The sequence below is a fragment of the Cervus canadensis genome, chromosome 2 (genome assembly GCF_019320065.1).
Source record: "Cervus canadensis isolate Bull #8, Minnesota chromosome 2, ASM1932006v1, whole genome shotgun sequence".
Taxonomy (NCBI): domain Eukaryota; kingdom Metazoa; phylum Chordata; class Mammalia; order Artiodactyla; family Cervidae; genus Cervus; species Cervus canadensis.
In genome coordinates, this window is record NC_057387.1 from 42156457 (window position 1) to 42170137 (window position 13681).

Here is a 13681-nt window from a genome sequence, read left to right on the forward strand (position 1 = left end):
AGCGGGCACCCAGCACGGTCTCTGCTCCTCCAACACCTTCCGGGACCCGAACTGGCTCCGGAGCCGCCCGGAGGATCTGCATTATGCCAAGGCGCTGGGCCAACTCACCTCCACGAAATAAAAGCAGGGCAGGAGGGTCACGCTGTCCTTGATCACTTTGCCCTTTGGCCTCTCCTTCGCCGACATCCCTGCCGCCTGCCCGGGATGCGTCCTCCCCGGGGCGAGGTGTGCACGGCGCAGCCCAGGCGAGATGCCTCCTCCAGCCGCAAGCGCGCGGCGCCGCTGATGTCACATTCCCCGCGGGCACCGCTGGAGCCAGCGCGGTGCAGGCTGCGCCCCCGCCTCTCCCCGCCCCTCTTTGCAGCAACCCAGCGGCTCCCGGAGCGAGCAGGTCCCCCGCCTCCCCTACCCTGGCTGCCACCCCCGGTTTTTCTCGGCGGAGACGTCCAGCTCCTTCCTCCAAGCTGTTGCTGCAATGGCTTCCCCTCCCCGCCACCCTTCCTCTGCTCTCCACCGCCCTGGCGAGGCTTCGTGGCGGTCGGGGCTTGACGTCAAGAATCGGCAAAGGGGGACGCACCCCTGGATGCTGCAGCCCGAGGCTGAGGAGAGCAGGCACCCACGGCCCCCCGGGAAGCCTCCTAGATCCCTCTAGGAACTCTTATTCAGGACTGCTGCAGAGCGGAAGCTCAGCCCTTGCGCACTGACCCGCAGCGCGAAAACCGACCTCCACCTGCGCGAAATTAAAACTTAGATCCCATTCCGAAAAGTAGGCCGTGGTGGGAACTCACTGAGAGCTGGCTGCCAGCCAGGAGTGACTTCCCCGACTGAGGATTCTCTGCCCAGCAGACTCCCTGGCTCCCCAGGACACCGACTTAACCTGCTGATAAACTTTCACTGTTGCCTGTCTGGGAATGGTGAGGCACTGGTGGAGGCGGACGTGTGGGCATCCTCATAGAGCCCCAAAGCCACGATATCCTCTTACCTCATCATCGCACCCCCGGAACCACGTCAGTATTTCAGCCATAACCGTAAAAGGAGGCACTTCTCGGCCGTTAACAATCTAAATTAAGTCCTTCACTTTGTTGCCAATGTCCTTGGCTTGTCTCAACTTTATGCTTATTTTGGCAACCCAGAGGTGTCAAATGATATAGAGGAGAAAAAACTCAAAAATATAAAATGCTGTGTTATGCTAAGTAAGATAACCCACTTTCAGGATTACATGGCCCTGGGCATTTCAGTCTCCACATTAAGCGTCTGAGAGCCAATTCCCACCGCACTTTTCAACTCACTTCAACTGCTAGCCTGTCTTAGTTAGTTTGGGCTTCTATAAAACAAACAAACAAGCAAACACATAGACTGGGTAGTTTAAACAACAGACATTAGTTTCTCACCATTCTGAAAGCTAGAAGTCCCAGTTCAGGCTGCCAGCAAGATCGGGTTGTGGTGAGGATTCTGTTCTTGGCTGTATGCTTATGTAGAGGAAAAAGAGAACTACTTTTCTGGTCTTTTCTTAGGAGGACACTAATCCCATCATGAGGGCACCATCCTCATTTGTTGTTGTTATTTTTCAGTTGTTCAGTTGTGTCAGACTCTTTGTGACCCCATGGATGCAGCACACCAAGCTTCCCTGTCGGTCACCATCTTCCTGGAGTTTACTCAAACTCATGTCCATCGAGTCGGTGATGCCATCCAACCATCTCATCCTCTGTCACCCCCTTCTCCTCCTGCCCTCAGTCTTTCCCAGCATCAGGATCTTTTCAAATGAGTCAGCTCTTCACATCATGTGGCCAAAGTATTGGAGCTTCAGCTTCAACATCAGTCTTTCCAATGAATATTAAGGGTTGATTTCCTTTAAGATTGACTGGTTTGACCTCCTTGTAGTCCAAGGAACTCTCAAGAGTCTGCTCCAACACCACAGTTCAAAAGCATCAATTCTTCGGTGCTCAGCCTTCTTTATGGTCCAACTCTCATATCCATACATGACTACTAGAAAAACCATCCTCATGACCTCATCTAAATCTGATTGCCCCTCAAAGATAGCACCTCCAAATTCTGTCATCTTGGGGGTTAGGGTTTCAATATTTGAATTTTGAGGAGCCACGAATACTCAGCCCATCACATACTCCAGTCAATCTTTGGCAGCATCAGGACAGTCTGATCTACCAACATCCACATTTCTGATCTACCACTGCCACTACCACCTCTACTGTTCCCTTCCCCTACTGGTTTAGGTTCTAGAGTTCAGCAGTATAATCTCTCAGTTCCTACTTCTGGTTCACCACACTCACCTGGAAAAACACCAGCTCAGTTAAACCCAATTCTCTGCTTTTACCAGAAGGTGGATGGAGAAGAACTCACAACTATCTTGTTTTGTGTCACATTAGACTCAGGACTACAAACTTCAAATAGTCCCTACTACTTCTCACATAGTCTGTTCACTTTCTTATTCTCTGAGGACAGACTCACACCTCCTCTAGTCTCTTCAAATCTTGACATTTTCAGCTAATGACTTTAACTTGCCTTCATTCAGTTCTTTGTTGTTCAGTTGCTCAGTCATGTCTGACTCTTTGTGACCCCATGGACTGCAGCACACCAGGCTTCCCTGTCCTTCACCATCTCCCAGATCTTGCTCAAACTCATGTCCATTGAGTCAGTGATGCCATCCATCTCATCCTCTGCCGTCACCTTCTCCTCCCGCCTTCAATCTTTCCCAACATCAGGGACTTTTCCAATGAGTCAGTTCTTTGCATCAGATGGCCAAAGTATTGAAGCTTCACCTTCAGCATCAGTCTCTCCAATGAAAATTCAGGACTGATTTCCTTTAGGATTGACTGGTTTGGTCCCAGGACTTGCAGTCCAAGGGGCTCACAGGAGTTTTCTCCAAAATCACTATTCAAAACCATCAATTCTTCTGGGTTTAGCCTTCTTTATGGTCCATCTCTCACATATATACATGACTACTGGAAACGAATAGCTTTGACTAGATGGATCTTTGTTGGCAAAGTAATGTCTCTGCTTTTTAATACACAGTCAAGTTTTGTCATGGCTTTTCTTCCAAGGAGCAAGTGACTTTTAATTTCATGGCTGCAGTCACCATCTGCAGTGATTTTGGAACCCAAGAAAATAAAGTCTCTCACTGTTTCCATTGTTTTCCCATCTATTTGCCTTGAAGTGATGGGACAGGATACCATGATCTTAGTTTTCTGAATGTTGAGTTTTAAACCAGCTTTTTCACTCTCCTCTTTCACTTTCATCAACAGGTTCTTTAGTTCCTCTTTGCTTTCTGCCATTAGGGTGATGTCATCTGCATATCTGAGGTTATTGATATTTCTCCTCTCAATCTTGATTCCAGATTATGCTTCATCTAGCCAGGCATTTTGCATGATGTACTATGCATATAAGTTAAATAAGCAGGTTGACAATATATAGCCTTGATGTTCTACTTTCCCAATTTTGAACCAGTCTGTTCTTCCATATCCAGTTCTAGCTGTTGCTTTTTGACCTGCATACAGATTTCTCAGGAGGCAGGTGAGGTGGTCTGGTATTCCCATCACTTGAAGAATTTCCCACAGTTTGTTGTGATCCACACAATCAAAGGCTTTAGCATAGTCAATGAAGCAGAAGTAGATGTTTTTCTGGAATTCTCTTGCTTTTTCTATGATCCAACAGATATTGACAATTTGATTTCTGATTCCTCTGCCTTTTCTAAATCCAGCTTAAACATCTGGAAGTTCTCGGTTCACACACTGTTGTAGTCTCTCTTGGAGAATTTTGAGCATTACTTTACTAGCATGTGAAGTGACTACAATTGTGCTATAGTTTGAACATTCTTTGGCATTGCTTTTCTTTGGGATTAGAATGAAAACTGACCTTTTCCAGTCCTGTGGCCACTGCTGAGTTTTCCAAGTTTGCTGGGATATTGAATGCAGCACTTTAACAGCATCATCTTTTAAGATTTGAAATAGCTCAGCTAGAATTCCATCACCCCCACTAGCTTTGTTCATAGTGATGCTTTCTAAGGTCCTCTTGACTTTACACTCCAAGATGTCTAGCTCTAGGTGAGTGGTCACACCATGATGGTTATCTGGTTCTTGAAGATGTTTTTGCATAGTTTTTCTGTGTATTCTTGCCACCTCTTCTTAATATCTTCTGCTTCTCTTAGGTCCAAACCATTTCTGTCCTTTATTGTGCCCATCTTTTCATGAAATGTTCCCTTAGTATCCATAATTTTCTTAAAGAGGTCTCTAGTCTTTCCCATTCTATTGTTTTTCTCTATTTCTTTGCATTGTTCACTTAGGAATGCTTTCTTATCTCTCCTTGCTATTCTTTGGATCTCTGCATTTAGATGGGTATGTCTTTCCTTTTCTCCTCTACCTTTTGCTTATCTTTTCTCAGCTATTTGTCAGGCCTCCTCAGATGGCCATTTTTCCTTTTTGCCTTTCTTTTTCTTGGGTATGATTTTGATTACTGCCTCTTGTACAATATCATGGGCCTCAGTCCATCATTCTTCAAGCACTCTGTCTATCAGATCTAATCCCTTGAATCTATTTGTCACTTCCACTGTATAATTATAAGGGATTTAATCTAGGTCATACCTGAATGGCCTAGTGGTTTTCCCTACTTTCTCCAATTTAAGTCTGAATTTGGCAATAAGCAGTTCATGATCTGAGCCACAGTCAGCTCCCAGTCTTTTTTTTTGCTGACTGTATAGAGCTTCTCCTTCTTCGGGTGCAAAGAATAAAATAAATCTGATTTTGATATTGACCATCTGGTGATGTCCATGTGTAAAGCCATCTCTTGTGTTGTTGGAAGAGCACATTTGCTATTACCAGTGCATTCTCTTGGCAAAGCTCTGTTAGCCTTTGCTTTGCTTCATTTTGTACTCCAAGGCCAAACTTGCCTATTACTACAGGTATCTCTTGACTTCCTACTTTTGCAGAATGGTCTCTGTTTATGCCAAGGCAAACCATTCAGTATCACAGTAATCCAAGTCTATGCCCCAACCACTAATGCCAAAGAAGCTGGAGTTGACAGAATTTACAATTCTTGGTAGATGTTGAAAAGTAAGTTAGAACTTTCCTGAATCTCAGCATTTATATATAAAAGTAAATAAAACACAAGGCTAAAACTATAGTTTCCTAATGTCATTGGCCAGGAGCTGAAAATATGTGTCAAAATACCAGAGATATATCCTGACCATACCTCAATAATTTAAGAAAATATTGAGACATCAGAAAGGTACTCTCCTTCCCTCTCTAGGTTATTTGATCAACTTGACCTGATCACATGGTCAGGGATCAAGAAATGCTTCAGAATTCAAAGCCAATTCTTATTACAAATTCTTTATCACTCTTTTACCCAGTTTCTCTTTCTTTCTCTCCCTCTCCTTTTAAAATACTCTTTCCTATCTAAAATCATTTCACTAAGCAACCAAGCTACTCATGTAATCCCTTAAATACTAAACAGAGTAATAATGCCTACATTAGGGTAACAGCATTTTACCTACTTGAACTTTTGATGCTCAAACAAAGCAATAAGCAGGGCAATTTCCCCCCTATTTTTTAGAAAAGTCTTGAAGACAAGTTTCAGAGATGAAAAATAAATAAATAAATGAAAGGTTGAATCAGAGGAGAAAAAGATTTGGAGTCAGAAGAACCGAGTTCAAGCCCAGGACTTGTTACATTTGACATCTGCTCTTGAGAAAGTCATTTAATAACTCTAAGCTTCAGTTTCCTAACTTGTAAAGTGAGAAAAGTATTTGGTACCACTGACAGCACCATTCTCTAGTCAAATGTGTGCGAATGCAATTGGTAGATGATCAAATTGACCCATCCATTCATACATTCATACATTCAACCTACAAATATTGACTGACCCTCCACTATGTGATAGGTATTTTTCCTTCTGAATATCTACTGGAGAGAAGAGATATGGTTCCTGCCCTCACAGAGCTCACAGTCTAATGCAGGTGGAGAGGAGAGAGACACAGATAATACATTAGTCACAACAATAAGAAAACACTTACATGATGCTCACTACAGATGAGGTACTGTTAAAAGTGCTTTGCACATGTTACCTCGTTTAATTCTCACCACATCCTTAAGAATGGGTACCACCCTGCCACATTTTTTCAGTAAAAGAAACTGAGAGTTGGAGAGGTTAGTTATGGTTATGCAAGTGCAACGAGTATAATTACTATAATTAGTGAAGCTGAGATTTTGAACTCAGTGGGTTGCTTCAGTTCTGTGATCTTAAGGGCTACACATACTGCCTCTCTTAGCAAACATATAATTAGATCTTGTGCTATACACTACTGAAGAAACATTAGAATGTGGTTATAATTACTATGAGAAACTTAAGTATGATGGCCAAGGAAGACCTTAGGAGGAGCTGACATTCAAGCCTGCTTATAGTATTGAGGTTACTACAGGATGGTCCTGAACTGGAAATATGCTCCATCACACCTTCAACCCATGTAAATCCACCTTTAGGTCAAGGACAGAACTCATATGTTGACTATCGCTTCAGGTATGCCAGCTGCAGGTCCTCATAATTACAGTGGCATTAGAAATAATTTAAGGTGTCTCACAGAACTTGAATATTTTCCATGAAAATCCTGTTTCAGGGCATTCAAATGAAAAATGGCACCCACTGAAAAAGCTGCACTCTGATATTTCACAAGACAGTGTACTTCCCAGCACAAATAACCTGGAAAAATATGCCTGAAAATGCATTTGACATCATCATTAACACTGTCAGATTCCAGAGATAAGAAAGAAGCTGCTCTTCTATATATACTTTTGGGTTGCCCACAGCCAAATACAAACCCTTCTTCAGCTTCCTGGCAACTATTCATCCTCAGAATATTTGTCTGACATTTATCTTTAAGGTCATAAAAAGGTGTATTTAATTTAGTAATGGATTTCCCAGAAATCAGCTCACTTCACGGTATTTTGAGGAGACACTGTAAGATTTTATTTCATTTTTTTAAGAGAGAGAGGTTTAAAAGAACTGAGCATGCAATTTGTAAAAGAGGAAAAGTACTGAAATGAGGAAGATCCTGGAATATGGTAAAGGGATTTTCTGGTCCTGGCCTCATCACTGACTAACAGAGAGGCTCTGGAGAAGAACATTTTACCTCAGGGACTCAAGTTTCCTCACTTAAAAAAGTGGAGTAGGCTTGGTAAACTGCACATCTGTTGTTTCTGTTTGTCCAAGATATGTTGTTCATTCTTCTTGAGTTTGTTTCTTGAATTTTCCTGATGGACTGTCCTACTAGTCACAGTCAGGACTGGGCCTGGAATGAAGGTGCTCAGCTCTCTCTGGAGTTGGGGAGGGGATGGTGAGCCAAGGAGAACAACTGGAGTCTACTCCCAGGAACTTGAATCTTTTTTTTTTTTTCAGTGGGTTTTGTCATACGTTAACATGAATCAGCAATAGATTTACACGTATTCCCCATCCCGATCCCCCCTCCCACCTCCCTCTCCACCTGATTCCTCTGGGTCTTCCCAGTGTACCAGGCCCGAGCACTTGTCTCATGCATCCCACCTGGGCTGGTGACCTGTTTCACCATAGATAATATACATGCTGTTCTTTCACAACATCCCACCCTCATCTTCTCCCACAGAGTTCAAAAGTCTGTTCTGTACTTCTGTGTCTCTTTTTCTGTTTTGCATATAGGGTTGTCGTTACCATCTTTCTAAATTCCATATATATGTGCTAGTATGCTGTAATGTTCTTTATCTTTCTGGCTTACTTCACTCTGTATAATGGGCTCCAGTTTCATCCATCTCATTAGGACTGGTTCAAATGAATTCTTTTTAACGGCTGAGTAATATTCCATGGTGTATATGTACCACAGCTTCCTTATGCATTCGTCTGCTGATGGGCATCTAGGTTGCTTCCATGTCCTGGCTATTATAAACAGTGCTGCAATGAACATTGGGGTGCACGTGTCTCTTTCAGATCTGGTTTCCTCAGTGTGTATGCCCAGAAGTGGGATTGCTGGGTCATATGGCAGTTCTATTTCCAGTTCTTTAAGAAATCTCCACACTGTTCTCCATAGCGGCTGTACTAGTTTGCATTCCCACCAACAGTGTAAGAGGGTTCCCAGGAACTTGAATCTTGAGGGGAGTGATCCTGAGATGGAAAAGTCTTGGTATCGATTCATGGCAAAAGCTGAGAGAACAGTGATTAATGTTGGTCTTTCAATTTTCAGAACTGCCCTTGATCCATTTCTTTCAGAAGTCTGGCTTTTCTCCTTTTGGTACATCCCATATTCTTTCAAATAAATTCTTCTGTCTGTCTCCATCTCTCTCTTCCTCTCCCCATCTCTCATTTTTCAATTAATTTAGCCAGAGCTAACGTCTGTGACCCCAAACACCTAACTATTACAAGGAATCACAAGACATTCATTTGCTAAATGATTAAGATCTAAAAAAAAAAAAAGCAAACAAATAAAACAAACAGAAAAACCCTTAACACCTAACAGAATCCTCTGGCAAGAGACATAAGAGAGAAATTTTAAATCAAATTTTGTATTTACTATCAATGACTTTGGTCCACCATGGTCTCCTGTGATTCCCTATCAGAGCATGGTAGAAGGTGATCTGCACAATTCTAGTGAATGTCATTCCCCAGAATATGCCTTTCCTCTGGGGGTAGGGGCTATCCTGAGAAAGTGAAAGTGAAAGTCGCTCAGTCGTGTCCGACTCTTTGCAACCCCACAGACTATACAGTCCATGAAATTCTCCAGGCCAGAATGCTAGAGTGGGTAGCCTTTTCCTTCTCCAGGGGATCTTCCCAACCCAGGGGTCAAACCCAGGTCTCCCGCATTGCAGGCGGATTCTTTATTGGCTGAGCCACAAGGGAAGCCCAAATCCCATAGCAATGATTCAAAGAACAGAACAAAAGTTTGCATTACAGAGCTTTGCTGTGGGTGTGCATTGCATATTAGTGTGCTGGGAATGGATTACATCTGTCCCACAAAATATTTGTTTCTTCAGGTTCCTTCTGGTTGTGAGCATCCTGGTGGGGGGTGGGGGTGGGGGGTAGAGTGTTCTCTGCTAGCATGCCCTGTGGGCTGCTAGGGAGAAAACCAGAGGAATCATATCAGAACTTGCTGTTCCATCCCAGAACAGAGCCAAGAAGGAACCCTACCACCTGGAAACCCACTGAGCAGAGCCTGGAATCACTGAACATACATCTGGACAGTCAGCTGCAGAACATGTTACTGTCACAGCCTCAGGTGTGGCATGTTGGGGGTGATGAGAGAATGGAAAGATCCAGAAGTGTCCTCATGGGTATGTCTGATATCCCTCTTAGATCTGTTAAGTCTGTCCATGTTTTTTATGGGGTGTCCAGCTATGTAGCAACTGCCCCCCAAATACATATACTTTCTGCAAATAAGAGCATCATTTTTGTTTTGAAACACTTGACATAAAAATACATAATTGGATTTAAAAACATCCAAGTTATCACAGAAATGTAAAGGTTACTTTTATCAACGAAGGCAGAGTTATTGGATTTTTTTCCAATGTAATTTCAAGGGTTGCTGTATTTTCAATGATCACAAAGCAATGATTTTAGATTTTTATTAGCTACGTGTACAGTTTCTCTTCAATGATGACTATCAAGAAAAAGAACTCAAGTTTGTTCTGCCAAACAACACCCCTCTGGATAAATATGCCACTAGACTTCCCTTGTCTCAGCTAAACGGCCTAGTTTCCTGTTCTGAAGGCTGTGTCCTCTCCTTTGATGAGCTTGTTTGACCCATACTTGAACCGTGTTCGTTGTTCTGTCCCTGTGCCTCCTCATATGTGTTCCCCTCCCCTGGAACGCATTAACATCTCTCCTTTCTGAATTGTATTCATGTTGCTCCAACGTTCAGTGACCTCTCTTTGAACACCAGTGGTCCTTATTTTGCACTATACATTCTAGCTCTTGTTTATGAACTGTTTTATTTGATACATTCTAATCTTGTCCTCCCAACTGTAGGAGTGAATTGGGGGAGAGATGCTTGCCTTTTTTCTTCTGTCCATCTCCCTCCCTTCCACCTTTGCTCTCCCCATTTTGTTCAGCTCTTCATTAGTTCTATGACAGTAGAATAGGCTCCAGGCCAGTTTCCCTGGATTCATCTCTGTTTTCTGATCAGTTCTTTAATTTTGTACCAGGATAATTCTCCTAAGCACAATTTTGATTATGCCACTTATCTGCTCAAAATGCTCCATAGTTTTCCAGTCTTTACCCTGATGTTTATTTAAGGGCTTCCTTGGTCTGGCCTCCACCAATCTGACCCTTTAGTCTCCCCTATGCAGAGCCTACACTCAAGATACCCCAAACTACATGGTACTGCATAAACTATACTCGTCTGCAATGAAGAAACACACTTTTTATGTGTGATTCCTTTTCCACCCTCAAAATTTATAGACAAAAAAACAATTTCCTGATGAATCTTACTCAATCTTTTCCAAGTCTAAAAGTCTTTTAAGACTTTCCTTGGACACTGTTTGTAGATCATGTTATTTTCTGCATCAATTGTTTTATTTTTCCTCAAATATATTTTGCTGCTTGTAAGTATGGATCATATCTAACTCATCATTCTTTTCTTTTTCTCTTGAACCTTCAGCATAGTACACATAAAAAGTTCAGTGAATATTTATTGAATGAATGAATGAATTCCATAATTTCTACTCTCCCCTGCAGTAGCTAGCACAGTTCTAGAATAATGCAGAGATTCTGAGTACATACTTATTAATTAATTTAGGGTTTTATGAGTTGTGATTCTGTAGGAATAAACACTCTCTCATTCTCTCTCCTCTCTCCCAACCCTTTGAAAATATTGACAATTCTCACAAGAAGTACAAAAAGACTTTGACACACACAAATGAAAACTTGTTTTAATTAGTCCAGAGTGACTCCTGTTCTCTCCATCCTTCAATAATTATTCATTGATTGCACAGAGTTTGTCTAATGATTAACTCAACAAGAGGATGTTGAGCATTTGTCCGGAGCTGCTAAAAAGTGTGCTCCAGTCACCAGATTTTCATCCTCTTCTCTTCTCTGCCCAGTGTCTAGCCAACCAACCGTGATCTCTCTTAAATATTACAGATCAAATTCTCCTAGAGAAACAAGTCCTTTAGGAAGTTACTTTAAGCTGGTTTTTGGGCTCTAACAGATCCAAACATGTCCCATCATCCATATGCTAGCTGTCTTCTTCTTTCTCTGAGCACCTGTTCAGTTATGTGGCTCTTGTGTAGATCCTCTGGCCTATTCTGGTCTCCTTAGCTGTTGAACTCCTCTGTGGGCCAGGACTTCTGTTTTATTTGTCATGCTAAACTACATTTCTCTTTATGCTGTCTTAATTTGACTATCATAATGGTAGATACTATGTTTTATTTTTATTGAGGTATAAATAACATGTAATATTACATTGGTTATAGATGTATAACATAAAGATTTTATATTTGTATACATTGTGAAATGATCACCACAATAAGTCTAGTTCATGTTTGTACTGATACATAGTTACAGGTTTTTTCTTATAATGAGTGCTTTTATTATCTACTCTCTTAGCAACTTTCAAATATGCAATATTTCAAATATACCATTCAACACTGTTAACTATAGTCACCATGCTATGTTTCATAACCAACTATAAGAAAAACTAGAGCAGGAGTCCAGATGATTTTAGAAGGATTTATTGAAAGGAAACATCTCCCCAGACATGGAAGGCCATGTGAAATGATGTAGAGAAGTGACTCTGAACCTTTGACACCATTCACACCACTTTTATTGTCACAGTATGTGCTCAAAGCACTTATGGAAAGAGCAACAGCAAGATAGCACTTAAAATTAAGATATCTCATGATTTTAAAATAAAATATAATTATAGTTTAATTTCTTAGTAATATACAAACTACATGAAAATTGCATATTTCAAACAAACTTTACTCCTTTAGTTATATTTTAGATAAATATTTGTTCACTGATATTTGAAAAATAACCATATTCATGTTGGACTTTATTTTGATGTGCTAAATTAATACAAATTTGATTTCACATAAGTATGGAATCACAAACGGGAGAGGATCTCTTCTGTCTTTGCAGATGTATAGATGTTGCTCGCCTAAACTCTGGAATTCTCAGATTCATTGACTCAAGTTTTACAAGAACTTATATGTCATTGATTTGTAATCTAGTGAAATATTTTCTCACCCAGTTTTTATCTTTTATAGGCTCCAGGCATAGGAAACATGTGCTGCTTGGTTTAAAATCTCTCCTTCTGAGATAGGACATCTTCTCCATATACAAGTTAATCTGTTATTCTGAAGCATGAGGGCATCTGTTGTCACAGAATTCACCATGTTGGTCATGGAGGGAGCACACGACTGAAGTGACGCCTACCATATGTGACTCTCTATCTTCTGCTCATGGAGATTTATCCAGAGATGCTCATGAAACCAGTGGAAGCCTCTCAGAACATTCTCCCAGGAGTTTTCTAACTAGAGATAGGAAGGAAGAATGCCCTTCCCTTTTTGGTGATAAGATTAAACAAGTGTTAAATTCCAAATTGCCTGTGGTCATGTTTCCTCGACTAAATGAAGAAAGGCTCATAGTAGTAAAAGAGAATAAGGCTGAATTAAGAGAGAATAAAATATCAAAGATATAGAGAGATTTCTGGGAGTTTCATGTCTTTGAATTCAATTACCCACAAGATCAGTTGCAGAAAAATCTGAGAGATTCAACTACATGAGTCAATAATTGGCCCCTTCCCCAACCACCTGTGCCTGAATTACTTTTCTTTGAATTCCAGTCATTTGTAAACAAAAATCTCTGTGCAATACACACTCTATAAGAATAATACTACTAATGATATTTTAAGAGTTCTTCTCTGGGAATAAAGTATGAGGTGTTAACAATCAGTGTCTAAATGATGTCAAGCTAAAATCTTATCATGCTGTCATACTGAAATGTATCACAACAGACTACAAAGTAAGCCTCAACACAAGTTATTCATCATTGTATAACTTGTTGGAAGGGATGATGATAAGGGTGTCTGTGAACCATCATAGGAAGTGATTCTGGTGCTTCATTACTTGTGGGCATGCACAGCTTGTCCACGTACATAACTCACGGGATTAACTGAAGTTGGCAAATTTTGATTGGAGAATTGTCCAAGTTGTGCAATGGACCAGCATGTGTGAAGTGATGCCTGAATAAAGATAAGCAGAGTACTGGCAATTTAAAAGAACTAATATATGCAGTGCTTTTTAATTTGCATTTTGGATAATTAACTTATATTCAATTTAGAAAGCCTAGTCCTTCCAGAAAGAACGACCCAGGAAATGACCTCACACCTAAATATGAGCTTATTTTAAATAAGGCTAAACTTTCTTTTTATGATGACAAACTGCTAGTTTATTCTACAGGCAAAGAGAAAAGTCACCTTGGAGCAGATCTTTGCTTTGAAAGGGTCAACAAGGACAAATGTAAACTGAATAGGAAACATTCTCAGAGAAGGTTATCACATAGCTTTTGTAGCCAGGAAGCTGCTTTTCTGTTTTCTTTAGTATGCCAACAGGTGAACCTGTTTTATAAAAAGTTTCATTGAAGAAAGAGACACAGACTCTGACACCTATTTAACTGGGTACAGACTCTGCAGGTGACCTAGGATAGCCCT

General features: G+C 41.1%; 1 protein-coding gene across 2 annotated transcripts in view; it reads right to left on the reverse strand.

Moving 5' to 3' along the window:
- The window catches only part of PLPPR4 (phospholipid phosphatase related 4), a 50648-nt gene extending 49771 nt beyond the window's left edge, over positions 1-877 (reverse strand). The window contains exon 1 of one of the 2 annotated variants that reach the window (XM_043460560.1): positions 109-877. In XM_043460560.1, the coding sequence (XP_043316495.1) occupies positions 109-186 (78 nt within the window). In that variant the 5' untranslated portion in view covers positions 187-877. The remainder of the gene's footprint in view (positions 1-108) is intronic. The other variant, XM_043460561.1, reaches the window with a different exon arrangement.
- Between the last annotated feature and the right edge of the window lie 12804 nt (positions 878-13681).